Source organism: Pecten maximus, chromosome 4 (genome assembly GCF_902652985.1).
Source record: "Pecten maximus chromosome 4, xPecMax1.1, whole genome shotgun sequence".
In the NCBI taxonomy this organism is placed as follows: Eukaryota; Metazoa; Mollusca; class Bivalvia; order Pectinida; family Pectinidae; genus Pecten; species Pecten maximus.
The window spans coordinates 7,919,062-7,937,940 of NC_047018.1; the positions used below are offsets into that span (position 1 = coordinate 7,919,062).

The 18,879-nt window shown below is 36.8% G+C and overlaps 1 protein-coding gene across 1 annotated transcript; it reads left to right on the top strand.

Moving 5' to 3' along the window:
* The first annotated feature begins 117 nt into the window (after positions 1-117).
* On the top strand, positions 118-18,677 carry LOC117325116 (nucleoporin NDC1-like). Its single transcript, XM_033881068.1, has 16 exons — positions 118-229; positions 1,476-1,596; positions 1,751-1,852; positions 3,128-3,299; positions 3,448-3,571; positions 5,023-5,131; positions 6,388-6,433; positions 7,300-7,432; positions 8,447-8,539; positions 9,669-9,750; positions 10,006-10,161; positions 11,545-11,660; positions 11,902-12,016; positions 12,956-13,056; positions 16,786-16,937; positions 17,861-18,677. Exons 1-16 carry the CDS (start codon positions 197-199, stop codon positions 17,922-17,924), a joined length of 1,719 nt encoding a protein of 572 aa, XP_033736959.1. The 5' UTR covers positions 118-196; the 3' UTR covers positions 17,925-18,677.
* Positions 18,678-18,879: the final 202 nt, after the last annotated feature.

The following is an 18,879-nucleotide window of genomic DNA, read 5'->3' on the forward strand; positions in this document are numbered from 1 at the left end:
AAAGGATATGCTACCTTCAAAAAATAATTAAAAAAAACCATTTTATGCTTACACCGAAATATGTTCACTTCTTTATTAAAAGTTTTCGACATCTCGTTTAATTGAGAATACCTTACTGTCAATGGCGGCTTCTTTGAAAAACATGTGAGAATAGAACCGAGTCGATATTTGGAGAATTCTGGTCTTATTTGTTCACATGGAGTCTTTGGATAGTTGGTATAGACGAGAGGTATATGTTTTGACGATTTATGTAAGCTTTAATCAATGTGTCGTCCGTCGTTATGGTCTTATTCAGTTGGTTTCACTTTAAAGAATTATAGGACCCATGTAACATGGTTTATCCATGTATAGGCCTACAATTCCATGAACGAGCAACTCGGGGAGTTTGATTACAATGGAAGATTCAATTGTACTGCGAGATCACCAGATGTCGCTAACTTATTGGAAATGACAGAAGAAAATGCAATGACCACCAGACCGGGACTCGATCCTGGGTCCTCACCGGTACCCTCAAATATTTATTAAAGGTGGATAATGGCACTTATTCCCTACTGTTTGTATAGTACACCAGCATAAACTTTAGTACTGGTGTATCACAAAAATATTCAATACCACCAAATGTAATAATGAAATGCTAAAAGAGTATATAACAATTAGTTGATATCAATGAATAACTGGTGTTGATCAGTAATTGGCAACAAACTATGTATGAAAATTTTAGAAATTTATTGCAAAGTTGACTAACCAACGAACGTTTGGTCTGAACAGCAATGCCCATGCACAGGTAACCAGGTCGTCTACGCCAATGTAACAGAGCGCATGATTAATCAAATTTAAATCACTGCCACCGCTAGCGATCGAACCCGGGACCTCTGGCTTACTAGTCTTGCGCTCAACCGATCGAGCTAAAGAGAAGATCTCTCTAGCCAAGCGGTATATTGCGGCTAGTATTTACCAGGGTTGTACATATATAGCAGAATTTGATTGACTGAATGCTAGTTGCAAGATGGTTTAAATGGTTAAAGTGACTGTCTAGAGTTCTGAAGTGACAAGTTTAAGCAGCAGTCTAGTTGCTGCATTTCCCCTCTCCTTTTACATTTAGTGCCCAACTAAATTCCTACAGAGGTGGTATCTGACTGGGTCTGGTGTGTGTCCTCTGGTTCAAAGACTTTGAAGGAGGGAGGAATATAGCAGAACTGGACTAGGCTGAATGCTGGTGGCCATGTATTTCAAATGGTTAGAGCGTCCATCTAGAGTTCGGAGGTCCCAGGTTCCAGTCCTGGTCTGATCGAAGCATTTTTCTTCTGTTTCACAAATTTTATATCCACTAGTAGTTCCTACCTGGTAGGTTACACAATTTACAGTGTGTAAACTGATGTATCTAGTGATTTTGGTAAATTCAACTCTAGTTTAAGCTATGTTTAACAAGTTTTGAGGGCTTCAAAACAAGACAAATGATGCCATATTTTCTTTAGGTGTACAGTTGGCGTACAGGAGCTGCTGTGGGTTGGACCCTGCTGCTACAACCCTGTGTTTTGGCTGTGTATCTCGTCTTTTGTACACTGGATATTTGTCACCCTCTGTCATGGATAGCAGGTACGCTTTTCTCTTATGGATATTTCATAGATACAGTGTATTATATGACCTGGAGTTCTCTTGTGATTACTGAAAGAGTAAAAATTTGTAAACTGGAGAAAGGTTGACAGTAATGGAAATAAGCTTGATTGGTTCTTTGTTTTCTTAATTACAGGTTCCTTTTCAATGCTGTTTTCCACACATTACATGTTTGTGATGTTGGTGCTTACACTTGTGTCCGGAGTGCTGGGTGTAGTGATGTCATCCTCTTATACAGGTAAATTTTTCAGGGTATGAAAACACTTAATTAGTTTGTCATCAGTAACTTATAATGGGCAGGTGAGCTATTTTGTCATGATCAGTAACTTATAATGGGAATGTGAGCTACTTTAAAGGTAGTCATTGTCGAGGCAAATTACAATTTTCTAATCAAAGTGGACAATGTACAAGTTTGAGATTTTCTATATATCATAATTAAATTTCACATAATACTATCGTAGGGGTATAGAGCCAACGTCGTACTGCTGGTTGAGGTTCTGTAGGTTCCGTAATCCCAACTTGGATACCTCTGAGTATGCAGAGATTGAGAAAGTAGGGCAATAAAGATGAGAATTCAATCGCAACAAGCAACAGGATTGGTGGTTATTTTTTTTATTTTTATGCTTCTACCGAATTGCCCGAACATGTGGGCTTCTTCAGGACAATTTTTGTTGCAATTTTTACCCCTAACATACAAAAAATGTGGGCCATATTCTATTGTTGATTGTGACGATATAGAATAAGCATCATGTGACTAGCAACGGTAACTCTTAAAAGTTTCAATATGCATTGTTATATAATTAATTTTCCATTGTTTGTACGTAGAATGCGGCTTTCTGATTGGTTGAGATTTTTTTTTCATATCACTATGAAGAAAATTAAGAGAATGGCGCGAAAAATGTGACGTCACAATATGACAATTGACGTAGCATATTGATTTGAGAAACAGAATCCCAACTAAAACCAGTAAAATTGTACATAAAACATGTTTTAAATTAGAAAATTATTTTCAAAAATTAATTATAAGCGTTGATGTCAATTATTTTTTAGTTTCATAGGGGTATGAACAAATTTTGTTTGCAAACTTCTGTAAGAATCCACTTTGGATTCTTACTGAAGTTTGCAAACAAAATTGACATCAATGCTTAAATGTATCAAAGTCCTCTTCGTATATGTACTAACATTAACATAAAACCACTAATTATTAGGAATTAAAACATCAAACATATACTAATAAAAACATATAGCCATTTTTTTCAATGATTCCAAAGCACCATCCTGTGTTTTGTATCCAAACTCCTGTAACAACTGACTTTAATTGGACCCCCTCAGGTTATTGTGATCACTGTTAATCTATATTAATTCACACAAATGTCTTTTATTGGATCCAGTAGTTAATGGTGATCCCCGTTAGTCTTTACTTATTCACACAAATGTCTATGATTTTACTTTGTCCCCGTAAGTCTATATATATTTACACAGATAAAATGTTAACAAAAAGTCTTACTTTCAGTGGTTCCTGACATTCCTTTGACTCGTCTACATGGCCTAGTCCAGCTCTTACTGCCCACACGTCTACTACGGTGCCTGATGTATCTTGTGTCTGGGGCAGTGACAGCCTGGGTCTGCACCTCCTGCATAGGCGATCGCTACACCTCCCTCATTAAATCAGACGGTACTGACAGGTAATTACTAATTCAGGATCACTACAGAATATTTCTCTGTGTTGGACAGAACACTTCTAAGTTTGATTTTATTGTTATGTGATCATATTTTAAACAGAAAACTAACTACCGTCAATTGTTGAAAGGTCCTGTTCATTTTGTGTTTCAGAGAAGTGTATTACCTGAATGAGTACCACTTATTCTTAGTTGTGTATGGTATGTACAGTGGGGTCCTGTACAACATCACCATGTACATACATCAGAACAACCTCGTACAGTTCCCCGTCCTGGAGGTACGTAAATCTATCTAGGTCACCGTGTACATACATCAGAACAACCTCGTACAGTTCCCGGTCCTGGAGGTACGTAAATCTATCTAGATCACCAGGTACATACATCAGAACAACCTCGTACAGTTCTCCGTCCTGGAGGTACGTAAATCTATCTAGGTCACCATGTACATATATACATCAGAACAACCTTGTACAGTTCCCGGTCCTGGAGGTACGTAAATCTATCTAGTTCACCATGTACATATATACATCAGAACAACCTCGTACAGTTCCCGGTACTGGAGGTACGTAAATTTATCTAGGTCACCATGTACATACATCAGAACAACCTCGTACAGTTCCCGGTACTGGAGGTACGTAAATCTATCTAGGTCACCATGTACATACATCAGAACAACCTCGTACAGTTCCCGGTCCTGGAGGTACGTAAATCTATCTAGATCACCATGTACATACATCGGAACAACCTCGTACAGTTCACGGTCCTGGAGGTACGTAAATCTATCTAGATCACCATGTACATACATCAGAACAACCTCGTACAGTTCCCCATCCTGGAGGTACGTAAATCTATCTAAGTCACCATGTACAGACATCAGAACAACCTCGTACAGTTCCCCATCCTGGAGGTACGTAAATCTATCTAGATCACCATGTACATACATCAGAACAACCTCGTACAGTTCCTGGTCCTGGAGGTACGTAAATCTATCTAGATCACCATGTACATACATCAGAACAACCTCGTACAGTTCTCGGTCCTGGAGGTACGTAAATCGATCTAGATCACCATGTACATACATCAAAACAACCTCGTACAGTTCCCGGTCCTGGAGGTACGTAAATCTATCTAGATCACCATGTACAGACATAAGAACAACCTCGTACAGTTCACGGTCCTGGAGGTACGTAAATCTATCTAGATCACCATGTACATACATCAGAACAACCTCGTACAGTTCCCTGTCCTGGAGGTACGTAAATCTATCTAGGTCACCATGTACATACATCAGAACAACCTCGTACAGTTCCCGGTCCTGGAGGTACGTAAATCTATCTAGTTCACCATGTACATATATACATCAGAACAACCTCGTACAGTTCCCGGTCCTGGAGGTACGTAAATCTATCTAGGTCACCATGTACAGACATCAGAACAACCTCGTACAGTTCACGGTCCTGGAGGTACGTAAATCTATCTAGATAACCCTGTTCATACTTCAGAGTTACCTCGCTCTAACAGACCCTGTTTACATGAAGGCAGTTTAACCCTTAAATATACCGATTTTTCATTAAGATTTGTAGTTTAATGATACTGGAAATCCTCATTGACAAAGCAACAATGCTGATCTGAATTGCTAAAATGTAATTGGAGTGGAAATTAATCCTTCACAGTTATGTCGTCTGTAATCTAAGAGGAAAATTTATAGATCTCCTTTATGTTTGAACAGCAAGCCAAGTTTTTCCAAGTGAGAAGTAGACTCTACAATGAACTTTTGAAGTCACTCTCTTATTCCCTGTGGCACACAGCATATTTCTACCCTTTCTACTGGATGTTTGGTAAGATATGCACTTATCTGGTTTTGTCATTCTAAATTCCTTTCTGTACAATTTTAATCCATTCTACTGGATGATTTGATTATACTTATGTATAACAGAAGGTGCACATCATTAGCTAACATTTGATAATGGCAGCCTCAGAGGGGGTGCCTTCAATGATTCTGTACAGCATTTGTACTGGCCAGCTTTGACAAGGAAATTTTTCCTCAGTTATGACAGACGATAACAGCTAGCTTTGTACACAGTGTAAACGATGATTTTCACAGTGGGGTCATTACTCATTACACAGGCAGTTAGTCCGAATTTCCTGACAATCTTAAGTTTGTAGATACGTCAGAACTTCTTACATACAAAAAATTAGCAGGTTTTCCGACCCACCCTCAGGTTGGCGGTTGAACAACATTTACTCCCATTCCCTTCAACCTAACACATAAAATGTATACATCGATTAAAAGGTAAGACACCATAGCTAATCACGTGACCCAAATCTCGTCGCAAGGGACTTTTGTCCGATCTGTTTAGTGTAAACATGGTTATTTTTGCGGGGATTAATTTCAGGATTTCGATATGTAAACTATACATGATGGGATAATTTTCACGATTGATCCACATTCATTTTTAGTTCGAAATTGCGCAAATTGATATCAAAATATTACGCATGGGGGAAATTTTTCGATTAAAAGGACTCTGTGTAATTAGTGTAAATTTCCCCCTCTCGTAAATTTACACGTTTACAGTACATTGAAATCTCGCAAGATCTTGAGTCCTGGCGATGGCGGCCCTTTTCAAAACTATGCTGAAAACAGGATTGAAAAGAATGTGGACGGATACATTTTGTTTGAATGATGATCAGTGAGTAAAGTATGTATGTAAGCTAATAAAATATTATCTTACCTTTTAATCGATGTATACCTTTTATATGCCAGGTTGAAGGGAATGGGAGTAAATGTTGTTCAAATGCCGACCTGAGGGTGGGTCGGAAAAATGGATCACAGTTATGAGTAGGAACCCTGTGTCAATTTTCAATCTTTGCTGTGAATCTTGGGATAGCATAGAAACGTAACTGGAAGTGTATAAAACTCATGCCATCAATAAATGATTGTTTTTACTGTGATGTCCCTTTACCAACTCCTTGTCTACTTATATACAAGTAGAATTCTAGTTTAATATTAGATTCCTGCCCTATAGTTCTGGTAGATGTAATAGATATTTTCCTTCTCTTTGGTTAAATGTGTAATGGTGTGGTTTTCTTTCAGGTCACATCCCTAAAGACTTTGTTTTACAACACACATCCTTACTTGGGTAAGAGGTTATTGAGAGTAGTAACTATGATAAAGTGTGAGGGTGTGGGGTGGTCTCTCACCCATCAGATAGTCATATAATCAGGTACAATTAGGGTGATATAATCAGGTACAATTAGAGTGATATAATCAGGTACAATTAGTGTGATATAATCAGGTACAATTAGAGTGATATAATCAGGTACAATTAGAGTGATATAATCAGGTACAATTAGGGTGATATAATCAGGTACAATTAGAGTGATATAATCAGGTACAATTAGAGTGATATAATCAGGTACAATTAGAGTGATATAATCAGGTACAATTAAAGTGATATAATCAGGTACAATTAGAGTGATATAATCAGGTACAATTGCAGTGATGTAATCACGTACAATTAGAGTGATATAATCAGGTACAATTGGAGTGATATAATCAGGTACAATTAGAGTGATATAATCAGGTACAATTAGAGTGATATAATCAGGTACAATTACGGTGATATAATCAGGTACAATTACGGTGATATAATCAGGTACAATTAGAGTGATATAATCAGGTACAATTAGAGTGATATAATCAGGTACAATTGGAGTGATATAATCAGGTACAATTACAGTGATATAATCAGGTACAATTACAGTGATATACCAGGGTAGCGAAGTCGGTTGGTTTATTATGCCTTCATTAATTATTAATTCAGTTGATGCTAAATTGTTGATGTATTCAATTATGTAATTCACTAAATATTTATATTGATCAAATCTATCTGAAAATACCAAACAAATTTGTCATAGTGCTTGTATTCAACTTCTTTGAAGAGATAGCTGTAATATGAATAAAGTGTTTAACACTGATGCTAGCGATGATGGTGTTTGGTTGCAGTTCTGAGATTCCTCTGAACTCTGTGTGGGGCCTTTTAGATGTGTTTCTCCTGTACCAGACAATCCTGTGTGGTGTATTTCTCTACCTCACTTGGACTGTTAGTAGCGTGCTCTACAAGATCTACAACACAGAGGTACTCATTTCTTTCCAAAGAAATCATTTGACTTGAGGTTATTTAAAGTAAACACCATAATTGTATTTATTGGCATTATTATGTGGGAGTTGTGGAAATGATTTCCACTCAATACCTAGGTAATGTTTTCTAAGCATTCTGGCACTGAGATGGGCATGGTCATAGTATAAATCTTCATAACTGTGTATGTCATGTTTTCTAACGGTACAACAAACTTAGATATTATGAAATCAAGTATTGAAGGTTGATGCCATTTTCCCCATAAGTGTATGAAAACACTTTAATAAGCTCCTTGACATATCTGGGGGAACATGTAATTCTTGCCTAAACTGGAGCATAACTTTGTCCACACAAGAAATTTGGTGTGTACACCAGTAACTCTAAGGTGATATGAAGAATACTAGATTCCAGACCCACAGCCCTTATTTGCAGAGCTATTGCCATTTGTTAAAAATTCATGTCTGTAGTATAACTTTTTATTTAAGCTAGGATGATGAAACTTTGTGTATACATGGTCATACTAAGACGATGTGCAGTGCACACAGTCAGGGCCTGCAACCTCTTAATTACAGAGTTATTTTCCTTTGTTAAAATTCATTTTCAGAGCATAACTAGCTTATATGTACACAAACTATCAAATATGCCCTTACTTTCATAGTTCAAGCTTCAATTACGTGTCTGACACATATATACATGTATGTAATATATGAAAGCATTAAGTTATTCTTACCTTTTCCAAACTCTCCATTTTAACGTGTTTTTCCATAAATGTGTCATTAATATGACCAATTACAAAATTCACAGAATAGCCATCAATAAGTTGTTTTTGGGGAGCATACACTAGATTCACTGATGCTCTTGTTTCTAAACTTTTGAAAAATATGTCTTCATATAGTTTTCAAATAAATAGGATGCTAAAAAAAAGTAAAAAGCAAAACAAAACAAAACTGTTGGGTTTGGGGTATAAAATGTGTTATGATCTTCTCTATGTGAACTGTCAGATCTGTGTTGTAGCATTATGCGTTTCCTGTGGAAGATGTCTTTGATGATCAGAAAAACAAATGCCTGGTTGATGCACTGTCTTGTAAAACTAACAGTTTACTGCAGGTAAGTTACCTTACTGTGATTGTAGAATTATCCCAGGTAGTCCGATACCAGGGATATACTTCTGGTTAACACAGGAACATATATACTGGTATGGTTAGATCTGACTGACAACTGACAGGTGATACCGGGGGTATACTAGTATGGTTAGATCTGACTGACAACTGACAGATGATACCGGGGGTATACTAGTATGGTTAGATCTGACTGACAACTGACAGGTGATACCAGGGGTATACTGGTATGGTTAGATCTGACTGACAACTGACAGATGATACCGGGGGTATACTAGTATGGTTAGATCTGACTGACAACTGACAGATGATACCGGGGGTATACTAGTATGGTTAGATCTGACTGACAACTGACATATGATACCGGGGGTATACTAGTATGGTTAGATCTGTCTGACAACTGACAGATGATATTGGGGGTATACTAGTATGGTTAGATCTGACTGACAACTGACAGATGATACCGGGGGTATACTAGTATGGTTAGATCTGACTGACAACTGACAGATGTTACCGGGGGTATACTAGTATGGTTAGATCTGACTGACAACTGACAGGTGATACCGGGGGTATACTGGTATGGTTAGATCTGACTGACAACTGACAGATGATACCGGGGGTATACTAGTATGGTTAGATCTGACTGACAACTGACAGATGATACCGGGGGTATACTAGTATGGTTAGATCTGACTGACAACTGACAGATGATACCGGGGGTTATACTAGTGTGGTTAGATCTGTCTGACAGATGATACCGGGGGTATACTAGTATGGTTAGATCTGACTGACAACTGACAGATGATACCGGGGGTATACTAGTATGGTTAGATCTGACTGACAACTGACAGATGATACCGGGGATACTAGTATGGTTAGATCTGTCTGACAACTGACAGATGATACCGGGGGGATACTAGTATGGTTAGATCTGACTGACAACTGACATATGATACCGGGGGTATACTAGTATGGTTAGATCTGTCTGACAACTGACAGATGATACAGGGGATATACTAGTATGGTTAGATCTGACTGACACACTTTACAAGTTTGCGATACAGGCCCTGTGATCCTTTTCTTATGCCCTGTTTGACAGTGGTTCTCCCTCTTTGTAGTGCCTGGGATTCTATGATGTGTGCCACTTGTCCAGAAAGTCTGGTGTGAGAAGGAGTGTTGTGTTCAGTCTGAGTCAGCCAGGTAGGTTACTGAATGTTACCTCCTAACAACAACTATAATATCATATTATATCAGATTTTCTCGTTTGATGTTAAAGTATTTAAGGGGAGGGGGGGGGGGGGGGGGGGGGGGGGGATAATAATGATATATCATGAAGGTACATACTTTCTAAAAATAGTTTTGTTCTATTGCTAGAATTGATGATGATACAAGTTTTTGGCAAAAAGTTAATAAAAGTCTTGCCAGCAGTAAAACACTAAATGTGAACATTTTCAGGTGGTCATCCTCACAACTGGAACAAGTTATATTCAGCTTGTGTAGCTGAGGTTAATGCCCTCAACCAGAAAGTACAAGAAGCCAACTGGAAGGTGTTTGCTAGTGTTCCTGTAAGACAAGCCGCTGGTGAGAAAAACATCCCTCCAGCATCAGCAGGTGATTATAACAGAAACTAGTTATCTGTAATGTGAAAACTGTGAGAAAAAAAAAATTAACAATTTATTATTATAACAGTTGACTAAATAAAAAACATTGTACTTAAATTGTGAACTGATGATGAGCATACCTTATCACAGAACCAAGTAAACAGAACTCAAATTAAAAATCCCTGTCTAAATCTCTCTCTCCAAACTCGACTTAACTGCCAGAATGATGTTTCTAGAACAAAACATTATTTTGATATTAGGAATCAGTATCTAAACCTGTCTCTGTTCAAACTTGACTTACCTGTCAAGAGTTGTTAAGATTCACTGTCTAAATGTGTCCAATTTTGACATCTCTGATTTAGTTACAATAATAGTTTACATCATGTATATTCTCCACTCAAGTGCTCTAAGTAGGCCAGCTTAATTATGTGACCACACAGTGATAAGAGTACACTGTAACCTTTATGACATATTACAATTTTTAGCTCACCTGGTGCACTGTAACCTTTATGACATATTGCAATTTTTAGCTCACCTGGCCTGAACCAATGAGCTTATGGCATGGTACGCCATATGCATCCATTGTCCATCTATTAAATGAAATCTCTACTAGTCTTGGATGAGTCTGTCAATTTTTACCAAATTTGGTCTGAAGCATCCTTGGATGAAGGGGAACTGATTTGGTATAAATGGTGGATCTGGCTCCCTAGGGGCCTGAGAGATGGGATCAATAGGGGAAATAAAGTGAAGTCTTTCTTTATGAGTGAAAGTAATTTGGTTCATATTTGGCCTGAAGCATCTTTTGGTGAGAGGAATCAATTTTGGATAAATGGTTGATTGAGATTAAACAAGATGTCAACTGACCAAAGATCAAGTCACTGGGTCAAGGCCACGGGGATCTTAAAGTTAAGGACAAATTGATGTTTGACAATGATCCTGGATTAGATCGAACAAGTACATCTTTAAAAATGTGTATTATACCAGTACCAGTATATGGAGGTGGAAGGAAACCAGTCACATCAATGTATATTTTGCTTTCTACTTGCAATTGCTTTTGAAGTCCAAATGTCAAATGTCAAACTGAATAGGGCAGATGGCTTCTTGATGATTGTACAGGAGATATAGCGACATGATGGGCCCTTTCTGACTTGTCAGTGTTCTAGTTTGATTTGAATTTTCTTTTGAACAAGAACACTACATTTAGTTAAACGAAAATGTTGACACAAATACATGGTACTGAGAGGCAGGTCCCAAAATGGGAAAGGTATGTAAAATATAACTTAGAGTGCTTAGCCATAATTCCGTTATTATAGATGGGCCTGTTGTTTTTTTGGATAAATGTTTAATATAATGTACAATCTGTAATGTTTATAGACATGTGTATCATTTTCAGGGGAGATAACTACAACAACCTTATCCTACCGTGGAGCTACAACCATGACTAATGGTAACTCCTCTAGTCCACCTGTTGATAAACCAGCCTCTAACCTACAGACCTTCAAGGATTTGGTTAGTATTGTGGGTACCATTATGGTTCTAAAAGACTTGAAGTAAAGTAATTATTCAGAACTGAATTTGTGAATGTAATACATTTCTGAACTAAAACAGATATTATTACATTACGTGTAATTTGTCTGAAGTCATGCCGCTACCAAATACATAAATCCTCAATTAGTTAAGACCATTTCAGATGTCTCTGTATAGCTTTTATATGGTAATGTATAATGTATTGCTGCATATTGTTTTTCAGACACTTATGTATCTAAAGAAGAAGCCAGTTTTCAGTTACTTCTTGTCAGAGTTGCCTGATTCTAAAAGCAGGAAGCTTTTTGCCACATGTCAAGTACAAGTTTGGGCAGTTGAAGGTACTTTTCCTTTAAACATGTATTTACGAATAGTTAAAAGTTAGTTTACATGTACATTTATGCAAAGTAACGTTAAACAAGATGTAGTTAAGCAATTTTGTTTTGTAATCAATGAAGATAAGTTTAGTCCAATAATGCATTAGCTTGGGTGAAATTTAAATATTGTTCGATTTTAAAGAAAATTGATATGTAGGTACACCATAGGACACCAGTCACTTTCCTAATCTCAGTATAGCATTAAACAAAATGTTGCCTCTGATGGTCGAAATTGATGAAATTTTGTATTTAGGTTCACCACGGAACACTGGTTACTTTTGTAACCTCAGTTTCACATTTTAAGAAAATGGCTTCCATTTACTGGCCACTGATTAGCAGAAATTTACATATTGTTCCATTTCAATGAAAATTTTGTTTATAGGGGTATTAGGGGACTGCGAATTCAACCGTTTGTGTTTGGTTGTGACTGTGACCTTTGACCTCCTTTTTGTAAATTTCAACCCACTCTATAAGCTGTGTTGTCTTCTGACGACTCTTAATTTTCATTTTCAGAAGAAAAAATGAAATTGAAATTTTAGTTTTAAATTGGACTGCATGGTAGTTGGATACTCTGGTATGAGACAATAAAAATCTATAATTTATCAAAGCAACATTACAACTTCGAATTGAAATCCACAGTTCAAATCTGACACATTGAATTGACAGGATATTTACACAGTGATAGGCCTAATTTGCAAATTGGAATGGTCCCATCTATGTTCTATGTTAAAAACAATATAATAATCCTACCTTGTGTAGCCAATGGGCTCGTGATGGACAAGTACACTCAGTTTTACAGTAATTAGGAATCCACGAGACAGTACACATGCTTTTAGATTCTGTTTGATAAAGGGACAATTTTTTTGTTATATAAAGATAACATATATTTTCGATCATTTTCAGCCTTATCCAACTTTGCAACAGCCTCTTATACTGATGATAAATATGGAGTTGTTCAACGATCCTTACCAGAAATTATAACTGCAGTTGTCAATTTACAGGAGGTAAGTTCTAAGATTGGAAGATGATTTCTACGACAGTAACAATTTCTTTATGTTAATAAGGCTTATAGATCTATTGAATGTTTTGATATGATGGAGGCTTCACTCAGAGCTTCTCCTCGTATCTGCTGGTGTACCTCTATGAAGGTGTGTAGTTGTACGTGAGGTTCTATAGACACTCTTCTTTTAGGTCTTTTTTTTTCTTAAGCAATATCATCTAACAGCACAAATACCTTATAAATACACTACACTGACCATATTGTACTCTGATCTTGTTAAATGGAACTGAATAGCAGGATTTTAAGGGGAGATGCTTAAGCTTAATTATGTATGTGAGTAATACTTCATGTGATGTCGTTGTTGTTTTGAGTGTTACAGACTGAACTGGGATTAGTGGCCTACTATTATGGCCTTCTTTTTACCATACTCTATAAGGGGCATATCTATGTATTTGTACAAATGTTTCTCAAGATGACAGGGTGTGGAAGTATACAGTTATGGTACATGTACTTTGTTCAGGCGTGATAACAAAGTTTGTATAAAGGGATTATGGATTACAGTGAAACCATACTTTACCAACACCGTATAGGACTGAGTCAATGTGTCTGATATAGTGTGTCGGTTAAGTCAGTGTCTGTATTGTCAGTGGAGTATATCACCATTCTTCAGGATAAAGTCAGATGATACAGGATGTTATTGAAGTCAGGTTTCACTGTATTTGCAAAGTTTGCCTTTTAGTAATCATACAATTTGGAACCAGATTTTTGAAGTGTTTTGGGATGTCATATCAAATTTCTGTCACAACATTTTAGAAATATAGTTCGGCAAGTCTTTATGTAGAATTGGTCTTGTCTGAATAAGATTTTTAGGTCACCTGAGCGGAGGGCAATAGACTTTTATGTGTCCTCATGCATTGTCAGTCGTCAGTTGTGAGTTAAATTTTTCTTGTGAACCCCATAACTTGAATAAATTTGCATTGATAGCATTGGCATGCAGCCTTAGATCAATAAGATCTCAGATGAGTTTGACAAGCAGGCCAATTCAAATGTTACTTACAGAGTTATAGCCCTTGGTTGTGTTATTGCCATTGGACTTGAGTAAATTTGAACTGATTTTGATGAAAAATTGTATAAATCTTCATAGAAATCAGATCTCAGACAAGTTCAACAATAGGACAGATTTCTTCATAACTTACAGAGTAATGGCCCTTTGCAGTTTTATTAGGTCACCTGAGACGAAGTCTCAGTTGACCTATTGCAATCGCCTTTTGTCCGGCGTCGTGCAGTGTGCGTCGTGCGTCGTGCGTCGTCCGTCGTGCGTCGTAAACAATTTACATTTTCAACTTCTTCTTAAAAACTGCTGAACTAAATTCAATGACATTTTACAGGAAGCTTCCATGGCTGAGGGTGAACCAAAATTGTGAATTATATGGTCCCCACCCCCCAGGGGCCTGAGGGGCGGGGCCAAAAAGGGTCAAATTGACTAAAACTTCAAAAATCTTCTTCTCTACTCTCAGATAAGGTGGAATCAAACACTCTTCATAGATGAAAGGGTCTTAAGGTGCTTTACCAAAATTGTGAATTTCATGACCCTGGGGTCTCATGTTTGCCCCTGGGGAGGGGGTAAACTTTACTATAGTTTATATAGGGAAATCACATTTTTGACTATTATTTGTTGGATTTGTATTGGAATTCATTCTAACTTGTATCAAATTATCAGCATGGGATGACAGTTTGATGGTATGTACATGTTGGCCCTAGTTGACCCCCAGGGGCTGGTGGGCGGGGCCAAAAAGGGTCAAATTGACAAAAATTTCAAAAATCTTCTTCTCTACTCTCAGATATGGTAGAATCAAATACTCTTCATAGATGGAAGGGTCTTAAGGTGCTTTACCAAAATTGTGAATTTCATGACCCTGGGGTCTCATGTTTGCCCCTGGGGAGGGAGTAAACTTTACTATAGTTTATATAGGGAAATCACATTTTTGACTATTATTTGTTGGATTTGTATTGGAATTCATTCTAACTTGTATCAAATTATCAGCATGGGATGACAGTTTGATGGTATGTACATGTTGGCCCTAGTTGACCCCCAGGGGCTGGTGGGCGGGGCCAAAAAGGGTAAAATTTACAAAAATTTCAAAAATCTTCTTCTCTACTCTCAGATATGGTAGAATCAAATACTCTTCATAGATGGAAGGATCTTAAGGTGCTTTACCAAAATTGTGAATTTCATGACCCTGGGGTCTCACGTTTGCCCCTGGGGAGGGGGTAAACTTTACTATAGTTTATATAGGGAAATCACATTTTTGACTATTATTTGTTGGATTTGTATTGGAATTCATTCTAACTTGTATCAAATTATCAGCATGGGATGACACTTTGATGGTATGTACAGGTTGGCCCTAGTTGACCCCCAGGGGCTGATGGGCGGGGCCAAAAAGGGTCAAATTGACTAAAATTTCAAAAATCTTCTTCTCTACTCTCAGATATGGTAGAATCAAATACTCTACATAGATGGAAGGATCTTAAGGTGCTTTACCAAAATTGTGAATTTCATGACCCTAGGGTCTCATGTTTGCCCCTGGGGAGGGGGTAAACTTCACTATAGTTTATATAGGGAAATCACATTTTTGACTATTATTTGTTGAATTTTTATTGGAATTCATTCTAACTTCGTTAACATTATCAGCTTGGGATGACAGTTTGATGGTATGTACATGTTGGCCCTGACTGACCCCCAGGGGCTGATGGGCGGGGCCAAAAAGGGTCAAATTAACAGAAATTTTTAAAATCTTCTTCTTACAGCCCAAATAAGGTAGAATTAAATACTCTTCACAGATCGAAGGGTCTTAAGGTGCTTTACCATAATTGTGAATTTCCTAGCCCTGGGGTCTTGCGTTTGCCCCATGGGAGGGGATAAACTTTACTATAGTTATAGGGAAATCACATTTTTGACTATCATTTGTTTTATTTGTTTTGAAATTCATTCTTTCATTCAAATTTACTGAAATATTTCAAAAATCAGGTGACCGTTAAGGCCCATGGGCCTCTTGTTACAATTGGGCCTGGTGGACATGCTAATTTGATTAAATATAAATTGATTTTGATGAAATTTAATATTCGGTGAGTATCAATAAGATCAAGAACAATTTTCTCATTGGGACCAATTTGATAATAATAGTTATAGCCCTTTTCATTTTAGGTCTAGGGTCATGATATTAGGCCAGTATCATGCTGGGATGAAGGACTACCAATTTTATTCAAATGAATTGACCTTGGCCTACTTTAAAGGTCACGGGGGTCAAATGTGTTAAATCTTAGTTTAAAAGCAAAAATCATCTGTCAGTATATATATCGGGACTTAAGCCTCTTGTTATCCCCCGTGAAACGCGTTTGCGGGGGATATTAAATTGGGCTCTGTGTGTCCGTCCGAGATTCTTTTCCGGGCTATAACTCCATAACCGTTCAACGCAGCTCCTTGAAACTTTGTGTATATAACAGATTAGTGCCCTAGTTGTGCCTTTTGCTATTGCGGACCTTCCATTTTCGGTATTTTTTCTGTCACCATGGAGACTTAATCAAAAATACCAAATTACTGTTTCCTTAATAACTGTTACTTTGAGCTTGATATAAACATGTATTTGGGTTTTCATACCAACTGCGGGGCGCGGGGGATAATGCCAAGCTTTGCGGCTCCTTGTTTATATATTATTTAATTTGTGATTCACAGAATGTAGAAAAACATTTCAAACTGGCCACAACAACAAGTCGTCGGAATCAGAAAGACTTGGGACATTACGACACTCAGCTAGGATATCTGCTACAGACAACTCTGAAAAGCTCCATGTACAAAATAGTCAACACTTTTGGAAAACATATTTTGTAAGTATGTTGAAGTTGTCTCAATACAATTAAACTGCAGTAACTTTTTTTATAGTATTTGTAGACATGTTCAATTAAAAATTGTTTCTGCTTTCATTTATTAAGGATAAGAAGCAGTGTAATAAGACTTATTTTCATATCATTTTCATATGTTAAATAAATGATGTCACTCATGGTGACATTATGAACAATATTTATTTTTCTCATGCATTTTTTATTAAAATTTTGACAAACTTTGTTAGCTCACCTGGCCCAAGGAGCTGGTAAGCTTATGCCATGGTGCAGCGTCCGTTGTCCGTCAACATTTCATATAAATCCCTACTAGTCCTGAACACCTGAATGGAAATTGAAGAAATTTTCGTCTGGAGCATTATTTGGCAAAGGAGATCTAATGTTGTACAATTAGAAACAGAAGTAGTTGCTCCCCTTGAGGTAAATACTTTATATCCCTACTAGTCCTGAGCACCTAAATGCAATTTGATGAAATTTGGTCTGTAGCATTATTGGGCAAAGGAAATCTAGTGTTGTATAAATGAAGGATGTGGCACTCTTGGAGCAGGAGAAAGGGGGCCTAAAAGGGGAAATATCATTGTTTTTTTTGTTTTTTTTTGGCTTTAGTTTGAACCATTGTTGGGAAAGGCAGTTCAAAAGTAGGAAAATATTTGAAATATCATTTTGATTTAGATTATTTTGCCATAATTACTGAAATATCCAGGTAAGAGATGCAGGTCTTCTGGGCCTCTTGTTTTTATATTACTTTGCTATTCAAATGATAAAATTATGTTATTCATATCCAATTTGATAATTATGGAAATAAGCTTAATTCATACATGATTTAGTGTCAGCTAAAAAAAAAACATTACATTACTTTGTTTATATTCAGAAGATGGAAAATTATTTTTGTTATTTCTTTTTAATTTCAGGAGTCTTAATCTTTCTCCAGAATGTGTGAGGAAGCTGAAATTATTTATGGATTATAAGGAATAACCTGGAACTTAAACTTCCTTAAAAGGCTCTGCCTGTAGCAAATATGTGTCTTCAGAACATTTTAATTGAGTTTTTCGCAAGGCAAATGTTCTATGGAAATACATAATATATGTATGTTGTATTTATGTGTCTAAGTGCTATTGACAAGTTTGCTTCCTATGTGGTAAGGGGATGTTCAAGGCTTGACTTAAATGTAATAGTTTGCCCAATGGACATCAAATCAGTGATATTTCTGACATTTAGCTTTACAGTTGGTGCTTGTGATGGAAATGACTCGATGCTGAATCATGTTATCTCTTATTAAGGCAGTGTGGACAGTCCAGCTTGCTCCTGAATAAAAATTGTTGAGAAGATGTAAAGGCATCCATTACTAGTGCTGCTTTCAAATGTGTGTGATAATAGAGTTGATAGTTGATGATATTAAAATCTTAAAGCAAAACGATATCAGTATCTGAACAATGCGTACATCCATGTAAGATATTCCTATGTTGGACTTTTATAGGAATGACAGAAGATTACACATAATTTGATCATTGTAATAGATTTGATTACACCAGTAGTAGTTTGTGTTTGTGTAAATAAGATCTGCCTTGTAATATGCCATTTTTAAGAAAAAAATTCTCGACTTTCTGGTAAAGTGTAAAGATGTGATTTTGGACAAATGTCCAATGATGGTCACAAATTGGAATTGATATTGAAAGTCAGGCTGTATCAATAAAATACAAAAATAAATATGTTTAAAAAAACAGGTAACAACTCTCTTCCTTGTCATTTTCATTTTTCATGCACAGCTTTAAAAGGACTATCTTTAACCTGTAAGAAGTATTAAAGCATTTAAGGGCATGTTAAAAGTTGCAAGATTTCTGTTAATTATGAACTTTAAACATGGGCACAAACAATACCTGAAAAATGTTCTGAACAAATTCTTTGCCTTGTGCTGAATTCAGTATCAATA

Bases quoted from the DNA above. Each gene is read 5' to 3' on its own strand.
- LOC117325116 (XM_033881068.1), top strand. From the start codon at position 197: ATGGAGTCTTTGGATAGTTGGTATAGACGAGAG. The intron at 6,434-7,299 runs GTAAGAGGTTAT...GTTTGGTTGCAG, and splicing joins CAACACACATCCTTACTTGG to TTCTGAGATTCCTCTGAACT. The intron at 7,433-8,446 runs GTACTCATTTCT...TCTGTGTTGTAG, and splicing joins ACAAGATCTACAACACAGAG to CATTATGCGTTTCCTGTGGA.